The following is an 11,559-nucleotide window of genomic DNA, read 5'->3' as shown; positions in this document are numbered from 1 at the left end:
ATGGGGTTAAACAGTGATGCAAAGCCACATGTTCTTGCTGTTGATGATAGTATTTTGGACCGTAAAATCATCGAGAGGTTACTCACCAATTCTTCATGCAAAGGTATTATTTGTTGATCACTCGCATACCCTTTTTCGCAAGATCATGTTCTTCTTGTGTTCATGTTTGAGTCTTGTTGATTGATTCACGGCATTAGTTAAGCTAATGCTGCTTGTTTAATCTGTCTCTCTCTCAAGGTTTCTCCTTAATCAATTGCTAGTGCTATATATTACTTTGATATTTGCCATGTTTAGAAGATTAGCTTTAGTACTGATATTTGGCTTCCTCTTGTGTTCATGGCAGTGACTACAGCAGAGAATGCACATGGTGCATTGGAGCTGTTGGGTTTGGCAGATGGACAACAGAACTTTTCCAACACCGTAAGTGGCAGCTACTTCTACTCTGCATTTTTTTCATGTCGAAAATTTTATCAGTCCCTGTGGGATTTAATCAATTTGTGTAATGATCTGTTTGCAGGTTTCCGACGTTAACATGATAATCACTGATTACTGCATGCCAGGAATGACGGGGTACGAACTACTAAAAAAATTAAGGTACTGTAAAATTCATGATTAATAAATATATATTTACATATATATTGTATATGCCCTCTTAACTAGTGACTAATCATCTGACGCTAAACTATTCCCAATCTAAACAGGAATCACCAACAGCGAAGGAGATACCTGTGATTGTTGTATCATCCGAGAACATACAGACTCGAATTGAAAAGTAACTTGCACTAGAAATAGATTTGTTATGCGAATTGTAACCTTCTTTGTTTAGCAGTTCATCGATCCCTTAATTTTTTTTGACATGAATAGGTGCCTTGAGGAAGGAGCTGAAGAGTTCTTGCTGAAGCCTCTCCGACAATCGGATGTTAAAAGATTGAGATGCAATCTGACGAAGGACGAGTGAAGAGGGGATGCTCTTTGTGGGAAGATGATTCTGATTTCCTATGAAGTCCAAGCTTATACAAGAAAAAGAAAAAAGACAAAAAAAAATAGCAGACAGCTAACAGTCATATCAATACTTAAAACCTTGCTTGATTCATCATAAACGTTTTTGTTTTGTTTTTCATTTAATTTGTATACAATAGAAAGAACTCTAGCTTAGTTCTGCTTAGTTCTGCTCCTTTGTGTTACTCTTATAACGAATATTAGATATATAGCATTTCCAGTAGCACCAAAAGTTCCAAATTACTGCAAATTTCTTGATCTGTAATTCATCTATTGATTACACTTCATATGATATTAACAAGGAGAATCTTTAAATCCTGCACAATTGATGCGGAAGATGCTATATTTTCTTCATGCTATTCTGTGCAGCTGCATCCTTCAGTACCTTCTGCACACAAAGAAACTGAAGAACATAGCTCTGAAGCATCATAACCTGAGAAGATGAGTCAACGAATTCACGTTGTCGTTTACTTTCCTTCTCTATTTCCTGAGGCTCAGAATCTTCCATCTCTGAATTAACAAGTGAATGAATCATATTAGTGATTAGGTAACCGAAAACTAAACAAACATTTACATACCTTTGTTCTGACTTCGACATGGAAGAGGAATTTCAGAGTGATGGGATTCTCTGGCCACAATACAAACCTCTCAGTATGAACTATGAATGAAGTACAGACAGTGAAAAGCCAAAAAGAAAAAAACTTGAACAAGCTATTTTTATGTTTTGTGAACCTTACACTTTTTCATCCACTATGCTATTAAATATATCTGGACTCTTAAGAAACGATGATGCCTCTGCATCGGTTGTTTTTATACTTTCCTCTAGTCCTGAATCTGCATCCTTTCTGTTCTTGCATTCACTGTTCGTGTTCTTTGATTGTAAAGCACTTGCTGCACCTTCACTTACTGTGAACAAGTTCTTCAGGATAGCCTTTTGTTCCTCCTGCCTAGATTTTTCTTCGGGCAGGAATTTTGATTTTCCCTCCTCGGCCTTGCTAAAACTCTCCTGTGCTGACAAATCAGGAGATGGGGTCTGATCATGTGAACATGGAAAAAGATCTGGCTTTGTTGGTCCACACTGAATGCTAGAGGTTACAGGAGGACAGTCATGAAATGCAAATTTCTGGGAGATAAAACTGACTGAAGGTGAGCTTGCAACAGGTTCACAGTGTCGTGAAGATCTGGCATCCGCTTGGAAATTTGGGGAATTAAATGCAAGGAAAGGATCTCGAGACAAAGGCTTGGAGCCTGACGGACAGGAATGTTGATGGAAAGTACTGGAACCCGAATTTATATCAACTGGCATGTATCTTTCCTCAGACCACCAATTACAGTTTGGGGTTGGCTTTTCCTGGAAATGAGTTTTCGAGTGGTGGGAGGGTTTAAACTTCGATGATTTTGATATATTTCTACATTTTCCTGAACTATGTGACACATTCTCCTGCTGAAAAAAGTCCCTGCTTCTGTCTTGTGTAATTTCCCTAGAAGTTATGTCCACATGATATGTAAATTCAGGGTCGGCATATGAATCACCTTGTCTTCTCTTGCTGCGGTTTCTGGTTGAACTTGGCAGCAAATCATCAGTTGCACTGATCCTCACTAACATCAATTATGGCAACAAGAGTAGTTTCGGTTAAATAAAATAAGCTTATGAAAATGGCAATACCAGAAACTAATACTACATGATCTGTTACTTTCAAGCAATAGGTTTATACCTGCACTTGATGAGCATGACTCTTCACTGACAAAACACACAGAAGGTAAATACACGTGGGTCAACCATGGAGGTGAGGCACAAAATCAATGTGAAACAAAAGACGTCACAGCCACTTAATACCTCAGCAGGCTCGCACTATCCCTATCATATTCATTCACAAAGCAAGACCAATCAGGTAGGCTCGCTACACCTTGAAAATCCCTTCCTCCTATATGCTGTCTGCATATCACCAAGACACAAATCTTAAGTGTGTGTGCATTCATGATAGGTACTTACGTCAGTCTGTATGCATACCTGTGCCCATTGGAAATCATAAAATCAAGATCGTTCTCTAGTACTGGGTGCTTTGAGTATGAAGGTGACTCTGAAGATAGAGACATGAGAGAGGAACATCAGATAAAAAAACCAGCACAGCAAAACCATAGATACAGCAAACAGTTTCATTATGTATTGAAAAAAGTTATAACAATTTTTAGCATTATCATTGAGGTGACAAAAATTAATCCCACGCAATGCAGATGGACCAGTAAAAATTAGTTTGAGGTTTGAAACTAAACTATGCCGTCAGAACAACCCCACCCCCACACCCCACCCCCCCCCCCAAAAAAAAAAAATTATAACATACAGCAGATTATAATTCTTCAGGCATTGTTCAAGTGAGAGTTGAGACAGAGCGCACCTAAGATGTTGAACTTGTCTGTTATACTTGAACAAAACCTGTACAGTAGGAAGAAGAGACAGTATAATATATTAAAAGTTTTAAACTAGAGTAGGAGAGGTAAGAAATTAATAAATACCTTGTCGCGGAAAAGGGTTCTTCAAAAGTGAAATCTGGCATCCCAAATCCTCTATGCATCGTATTATCAACAGATCTATGGTTCACTTCACTTGGCCTTTTCAATGATAAATAATGTTCCCAATCAAAAGAGTCTTCCTCAAGGAACTTAGGCCTACCTGATATAGATAGAAAACAAGTCATATCAGCCTATATATATTTGACATCTGTTAGAAGGAAATAACCAGCAGCAGAATCAAATGAAGATAGTTACTTTACCATCCCATCTATCTTTGCAGCTGCTTTCCATTTCGTCAAATATTTTTCTACCTCCATAATAGGTTTCAAATTTACTATCATGACCATCATATCGTGTGCAATTTCTGAAAGTGGAGAATTTGTTCTTTGGATTACTGAATGACTCCATTAAATCCACAGAGAACTCTAAATCATTGGTAGTAAGGGGCATAGTGACATCTTGCATTACTGTGTCCTGCATTTAGCAATACATCATAAGCCTGTATGTCACAATCATAATGAAAACAGCAGCAGAACAGTAAACAAATATGAAGCAGCATGAACCATTCTATATGACAAACTATTATAACAAGATAACAGCTAGCCCATTTCGAGAGACTTTCTAAAAGAATATATACTGAAGGATTAGGTAACCACGTAAGAATTAATCATGACTCACCATTTCAATTTCAATATCATCCAGACGCTTCAGGTTCTTAAATGAGTTTACTTTCCTTGTCCCATGTAATGGTGAGGAGCAATCATAGGAAAAGGTCCTATAATCATAACAAATTAGGCTATCAGATATAGTTAGTTAGAATCTTCAATCCAAACCTAGACTGCTTACTTTGATACCAACGTAAGCAGCACAGTTGTAGTACTTAAGTCAAATCTGACAATGAAATTGGTGAAGGCCATTTTATTGAAAACAAGAAATACTTCAATACAAGAAGTGTAGTAATTTGGCCGGGTTGCAACAACCTTAGCTTATATTATTTCTTTAACGAGAGAAAAGAAAAGGTATAATAAAAGAAAAGACAACAGCTGACAAACAAGGGTATCAATAGTTACCTTCCAGGCTGTTTTGGTGAATGTACGGGTGTTTCCATTCCCACTTTTCCCAAACCTGATAGGTAAGAATGAGCAGTTCAGAAGTTTATCAATGCCAGAATGAAATTTTATTAGATCTCATGGATGCCAAAGCCTAACCTTACAAGTAGAAGTTATAATTATGTCAATTGTGTGACAAACAATCAAACAACCATCTATTTCTATTCTTTTCTTTGACAAATAAAACAGACCAAGCTATGAGAGCTCTGACTAAGAATGATGCATGTAAAGACATCAAATGTTAAGCTAACATGAGAAGAAAAACAGCTGCATTCCGACAGATGGGATTAAACCTAATCCTAATGCCAACCAGTTTTCCACCCCTCATCTTACTTCCAGAGGATTGGAAATATCATTAAACACTTCCATTCAAATCGAGCTTTCACAGACCACAAAATTTGACCGAACCGATGGTGAAAAGTAGTTTTTATAATATATATGAGGAAATAAAATATATAAAAAAAACAACTGACTTGAACTGGCAAGATGATACCTTCAACTGAAAATGCAACATGAGCTTCATGGACTGGACTTCCTTCTACGTGGTCATCCTCCAATCCATCACTGCCGAAAAAATCAAGTACGCAAGATTCTGAAACTGAAGGGAAGAAGTTCGCTATAAAAGTTTAGTCAGAGGCTCAGAGCTATATATAACAACCTATAATAACAAGGAAGAAAGTGACTTTTAATGCACTATGACCAAATTTCTGTGACAGCTTCACTCTTTTGGTATAACAAAAAGCCAAAAACATAGGTAAGTCCAAGAAGTATTCAACAAATTTCTACTTACACTGCTCAAGAGGTGTCCTTGAGTTATGTGGGTTAGAATACGTTTCCTTGAAAGACTTTCTATGGTCATCAGAAGCAGTAGAGATAGGCCTGGTATGAAAAATATCCATCAGCTCTATATGACAGGGTGAAGTATAGAAAAGCAATCATGCAGACACATTAATCACCTTTTTGGAGATGCAACCTCCAAATGAAAGCCTGACTCAGGTCCTGTTTCAGCATATAATAAACAAGTTGTTAAAACAGCTTGTTCCAGTTATGTCGTACAAATGTATATGGTCAGATAAAAGAAGGGGAAACATGAAAAGGTAAGAAGATGAAGTAGAAAGCATACTTGCTTTGTTAAATTTAACAGAAGTGGGAGGAGCAACCGTCTTTGGAGCAACTGTTTGTGGATCCTCTGAGAGATCATACTTCACTCTTGAAGCATTGACTTCTATATCTTCCCTTCCTTATATGGTTGTAAAAGTATGAAATGGAGGGGAAAAAATAACAAAAAAAACTTTGTTAAAAAGATAAATTGTTGGAAAGATCACATAGAAATATAGACTGATTCAATGTTAGTGTCAGAAAACAAAATGGAAAAACTTAATGGTTTATTCAAGAAGTTGTGCGGAATGCAGGACTTGTATGTCACAAAATCATAGCAAAGATTTAACTTTAACCAATTTTAGTTGCAGTGCCACAACACTGCTCATCTCAGACTCAGGACTTTTGAGTTATTTGCCCCTGACAATCTATTAGTTTCTAGACGTATCATAGATCAACAGATAACGTATGTAACCCCCACTTTAATGGAGTCCCTAGGATATGCATTATCCCACAACTTGAATTCTCACAACTCTTGATGTAACTGCAGACAAATTGTAAATGCTCTTAATGACTTTCTTAGTTTTGTTAAAAGTGTACCATTGGGGCAAGCAGATTTCTGTTCTTGGCAAACTTTTGACAAGTTAAGTAAACTGATAATATCCAGTGACTGATGTTCTTTGTCATGTTTCCCAGCTGTTTGTGTACCATATGCAAAGCTCTCTATCCCATTTGTTTGCTGCTGATGCTGTTGCTGTCGCCTTCGTTGTTCAAAATATTGTTTTTGCCTTTACAAAAAGAAGGGTCAGAACATGCACTGCTAAACCTCTACGACGTATAAGCTTTAACCATGAGTCCGAGGTCAACAGCATTATTCTTCAAGAAACAGAAATTCACTTAAAATGCCAAATTTGTATATCTTGCAATAGCAAGCCTTTGCAAGATAACCATGTTATTTTATACCAATATACTAATTAGACCTCTGTGCTGTAGATTTGCTTTTCACTGCGTTACTAAAAATATTTATACTGAAAAAGACGAGTCCAGGGAAAAAAGTAAGGAATGTTTCTGTACCTGTTCAGTGTAGACTTCCTCGACTGAAGATTCCCAGGTGCAATCAAGATTTACCATGCATAAAACAAATGTAAACATGTCAGAACATAATATCAGCATCATTTTTTTTTCTGAATCCAGCCTACACTACAGCGGATGTAACTTTAGAAATCTTTAGTAGACTAGAATTAGAGCATGTAGCAGAATCTACTATGTAACTTTTTTCATGTATATCTTTCCTTTTACTTTCATCTCTCCCTTCCCTTTCATTGAACCAAGACAGTAGATAACTAAGATACTGATTAAGACAAAGAATTGCACACTTCCCAAAACTCCAGACCGATAAAGGTGTATCAAAAGATTTCCGTAAAACAAAGGCTATAGTCGAAATCGCAGTCACAACCGGTAACTGTAAACTAGAATAACACTTACAGTATTCACTTTCCTCCTTGAACCTCCCATCCATTGCAACATTATTGAAGATACAATCTGAATTTCCACAAGGATTAACATCGAACACTCGTCAATATCGGAAGCACCAATCATTCAATTGCGAAAAGTACCAAAAATGCTCAGTTTCAAAAACCGAAAGGAAAATAGTAACAGTGAAATTGAGCCAATCAACGACCAAAATGCACACAAGAATAGAGAAACCTAACAACTTCCGCATGAAATCCGAGAGAAAACGCTTACCGAATCAAGCTAGGGTACAATCCCGAAGCTCGCGCTTCAGCTTCCGAAGCTTCCCGAGCTCAAAAACCTAGAATCGAAAAGGAGGGAGAGGATCTGTGAGAGAACAATTGAAAACTGAATCAGAGCTAAAATCAAACACAATCGGCGAATCAATAGTGGAGCAGAAGATTAGTTACCTGTGAAATTCGGTAGTGCGCGCTTGGAGATCACCGACTCGGTGATTCGGTGCCACTCGGAGGCTTGGTTTTCCGATCCGGAGATGGAGAGCGACGGCGGCGATGATGAGGATGAGGACGGCGGCGATGACGACACGTAGAGAAGAACCAGGGCAAAAGCGAAGTAGCGTGGAGTGGTTTTGGGGTTCAGATTGAACATGGAGAAGAAGAAAGCAAAAGGGGGTTTTGGAATTTCGGTTTTGCTGCATTTAACCAATTTGATTTGGCGCGTGATCAGCCAAGTAACGGACATCTGGGAATTTGGGGCCTGACCCGAGCCCAACCCCATTTGTCAGGGCTTGGGCCCAACATGTTTGGTTTCTAAAGAGCCCAGGACCAATGGAGAGAGAGAAACTAGAGCTTCACTCTTATTTTAGGTATAAAGGACATTTGAACATCTTAGTAGTTGGTGATGGACGGATGGCGTTGCTGATCAAGTAAGTGGCGGCTAAGGTTGTTGAGCGGTTGATGTTCTCGAGGGTGTTTATGCGTTCGACGACTTCGACCAAACATTTATTGGTTCCTACTCAGTTGGTATATTCATTGATTTAGTGTTTAGTTCGTTAGCTAGCAGTGTCGTTCAATCTGGGGTCATGGGCTCAAATATAAAGAAAATGGAAAGTGGTCGAGATTGGTTTATGAGCTTCTGGTCATTTTGTAATGGTTCCTATTTTACCAAGACTCCTAAAATCCAGTTGATCTTCGAGACTGAAAATTCGAGTTTGTTGGGACTTCTCTTTGGGTGGTATTTTGAAATTTTTTTTTTTTGAAAAGGGTATTTTGAAATTTTTAGCAATACCAAAAGGTGAAAATAATAGTTAAGGTCCAGTTTTGTATTGAGTTTTGATAATTAAAATCATTTATAATCACCATTTTGGATATATTTTTTGTTTGGTAAAATCTTAAAACGTGTTATCTATAACTTATTAGTTTAAATAACCACGATTTTAGAAATCAAGTTAAAAATTGCTTATTTAAAACTGAATTTTTAAAAAATTAAGTTTTTAAATCACAATATCAAACTAAAGCTAAGTCAATATAATCCCAGAAACTTCGGCAAACTACCCAAATGGCCAAATCCGAAGCCCCGATAAAAACGGGTCAAAAACCCAATGTCAAGGGCATTTCTGTTAAATTACACAAAGTCGACCGTCCTTTCGTAATTTTACCAACCCTTAAACCCTAGCACTCCTCACCAATCGCGCCTATAAATACTGGACCAGAAGGAAAACTCTTCATCGCAGCCAACCTTTATCATCTTCTTTGTTTCATATTGGCTTACATGCTCTTGTTCTCTCTTTCCAAATCATTGGGTTAATTGACTCTTGTGCTTTGTTTGATTTCATATAGTATTGTGTTAGCGTTTAAGATCTGTGCACAATAAGCCGATGCTCTGGATGATTCAAAGGAAGGAAGCATGGTTATGTGCACAGAAATTGAATTTAAGGGTCCGCATGTCTGCCCTCTCTGATCTTCTCTGATTTGAGGGCCTGGTTACGACCCACATTTTTTCTCGTTTGTAATTTTTTGTGCTTGGTTTTTTTTCTTACCAATTACATGCTGGTGTGCAAAGAGTTTCCCTAACCTGTATCTGTTTACACAACCATAGCTCTAATGAAACCTGTTGCATTCTCTGTTCTTGGTCTATTTCATTTAGCCACTGAATTTGTAGATAAACAATGTAGGGAAAGATGGTAAGCCTATGAAGAGCTTTGAAATCGCAAGCTCAACCAAGTTTCATCCAGAAAGGTGTTAGGCTGATCTTAAAGTACATAACAATTCCGAAAGTGAAAATGTGTTAGGCTGATCTGGGTTGTTTGAGGACTTTGAGGCGCATTTTATTTGGACTGAAGCCAGAGAACCATTAACATCCGCTTACTAATAGAAAAACTCAACAATAAGAGATTAGGTAGTGTACAAACTATACAAAACTACGGCAATGCAATGATGCACAAATGGCTTCAACCATGGCCTGCTATGACCGTAAGACAACAATGTGCCTCAGCGTCTGCCATGGTGTTTTGTGTTTGGTGACTTTGGTCTATAGTGTAAAAATGCCTTATATAATATGAAATGTGCAACAGCAAGAACAACATAGAATAACCAACAGAGCAGGAAATTCTGATATGATGTGTTAAACACTTGCATGCAGAAGGACGCAGACATAAACTTGCAGTTATAGTTTGAAGCGGTAATTAAACTTAGAGTTAAGAAGTTTAACAAGTAACGTAGAGGGTTTACTGAACAATGAAAGAAAACGGTACAATTCAAGGAGAATTTGATTAACTGAACCCATGAAACAGTAAATAAACCACTGAAAACCTTTTCTCCACCTTCAAACAAAACAACCTTGCATTGCCACAGTTCAATAAGCACAAATTCTGCACATTTGGCTTTATCCATGGCTAGAGTTGATCAAAAATGTGTTTATCAACGTAGGTTTGCTGTTACCTTGATAGTAAGTGTAGCACTATTCATGTCATCATTTGGAGCAGCTCAAGACTTTGAGGGTTTTGATGATGGTGCCCGGTGAGCGTCGAGGTTGACTATTTAGACGTTGATGATGCCTCCCCTCCAATTTCTTCAGAAGAAGGTGATGAATATGCGTTCCCTCCAAACCTATCACCGGAATCTTATGAGAAGTTGGATGAATGTGCAACTAAGATCAGAGAACACAACGCGGAAGAGATTTTGGCCGGAATTCTCCAAAGTGAGCCTCACACTACCAATAGTTGTGAAGTCCTTGTGCATTTGGGTTATGATTGTCACATCCGGATAGTGAAAACTCTGCTTTCACGTCCGGAACTAAAAGAAAAAGCTTCCGAGGCACTTCCTATGAGTGTGCAGATTCGGAAAAAGTGTGCCTCAGTTGTTGAAGCCGATTTAATCTGATCATATTGCACACATGCTCATGTAATAGAATCATCCATACAAATTAGTTAAATACAATAATTATGAGCTTCCTTTTGTCATCTTGTTAATTTTAAGGATGTCTTATAGTTTGAAGCCCTTTGATCTCTTCCATATAGAAAATGCAGAGAGCATTTTGAATTATATCAGTACAATGAATTAGTGGAAACAGTAATTGGATTTGAATTAACTCATAAATGCATTACGTATATAGAAGAGCAAAATGGCAAGATTTCCTCCGACGTTCATCTAAACATAATTGTCTTCAATCCATCATATATGGAAAGATTTGTCATGGTTGGGGTATTTGCAAGTGTAGCATTGCTCATGTCATCTGCAGCAGCTCAAGATCCTGATTATGACTATCTGCCCGACGAGTCCATTAGCCCTGCTAACTCTGAAGACGATGAAGCCTACGCCCCAGCAATGATCGAGTATGGATTTCCACTAGAGAATTTAGAGCGCAATGTGGAGTAAATTTCAACCAAAAAAATGTGTCGAAGAGGTTTACGGCACTATGTTCAAAACTGGTCTTTTACTTAGAACTGTTGTGAGTATCTTGTGCAGATGGGATATGGCTGTCACATTAGGCTAATGAAATTCGGAACTGAAAAATAGAGCAAAAGCTTCTGTGGCATTGGCTAAGAGTGCAGAGTTGGCAAATGTGTGTATCAGTTGTTGAAACTAGTCGATTTGGCACTGCTCCAGCTCGGCAGCTCCCTTATAATCGCATCTTGTATTATATCAGTACATCACAGAATTTGAATTGTGGCTATATACTTCACAGAATTTGAATTGTGGGATTTTATGGCTAAAAGCCTAAATCTAGCGATCTTCCACTATAGGTAGTTTGTTATATGTCTATATACTTCAGTTGTGTGTTGTTATCAATTTTCAAGAAGCTTTTCACAAGCATGTATCATTGTTGCTATATATCTAGTTAGCTCCAAGTTGTCGATTTGTGTTTTCTT

At 37.8% G+C, this 11,559-nt stretch overlaps 2 protein-coding genes across 2 annotated transcripts; one reads left to right on the top strand and one right to left on the bottom strand.

Moving 5' to 3' along the window:
* LOC101302055 (two-component response regulator ARR3-like) lies at positions 1–958 on the top strand. The gene is made up of 5 exons (XM_004295967.1): positions 1–103; positions 344–420; positions 518–593; positions 700–772; positions 865–958. Exons 1-5 carry the CDS (start codon positions 1–3, stop codon positions 956–958), a joined length of 423 nt encoding a protein of 140 aa, XP_004296015.1.
* A 381-nt stretch (positions 959–1,339) lies between these two features.
* LOC101301766 lies at positions 1,340–7,967 on the bottom strand. Its single transcript, XM_004295966.1, has 14 exons — positions 7,640–7,967; positions 7,203–7,259; positions 5,113–5,217; positions 4,581–4,635; positions 4,189–4,285; positions 3,771–3,984; positions 3,514–3,670; positions 3,396–3,433; positions 3,011–3,080; positions 2,837–2,935; positions 2,715–2,740; positions 1,737–2,598; positions 1,578–1,627; positions 1,340–1,509 (listed from the first exon to the last, which is right to left on the bottom strand). Exons 1-14 carry the CDS (start codon positions 7,965–7,967, stop codon positions 1,340–1,342), a joined length of 2,328 nt encoding a protein of 775 aa, XP_004296014.1.
* Positions 7,968–11,559: the final 3,592 nt, after the last annotated feature.

Source organism: Fragaria vesca, linkage group LG3 (assembly GCF_000184155.1).
Source record: "Fragaria vesca subsp. vesca linkage group LG3, FraVesHawaii_1.0, whole genome shotgun sequence".
NCBI lineage: Eukaryota > Viridiplantae > Streptophyta > Magnoliopsida > Rosales > Rosaceae > Fragaria > Fragaria vesca.
The sequence above is the reverse complement of the archived record's forward strand: the minus strand, read 5'-3'. Positions and strand labels throughout refer to the sequence as shown.

Coding starts and splice junctions, on each gene's coding strand:
- LOC101302055 (XM_004295967.1), top strand. CDS start 1: ATGGGGTTAAACAGTGATGCAAAGCCACATGTTCTTGCTGTTGATGAT. Junction 594..699: donor CGAACTACTAAAAAAATTAA/GGTACTGTAAAA, acceptor CCCAATCTAAAC/AGGAATCACCAACAGCGAAG. Junction 773..864: donor ATACAGACTCGAATTGAAAA/GTAACTTGCACT, acceptor TGACATGAATAG/GTGCCTTGAGGAAGGAGCTG.
- LOC101301766 (XM_004295966.1), bottom strand. CDS start 7,967: ATGGGGTTGGGCTCGGGTCAGGCCCCAAATTCCCAGATGTCCGTTACT. Junction 3,081..3,395: donor AGACAAGTTCAACATCTTAG/GTGCGCTCTGTC, acceptor CTCTATCTTCAG/AGTCACCTTCATACTCAAAG. Junction 2,741..2,836: donor GATAGTGCGAGCCTGCTGAG/GTATTAAGTGGC, acceptor GTGTTTTGTCAG/TGAAGAGTCATGCTCATCAA.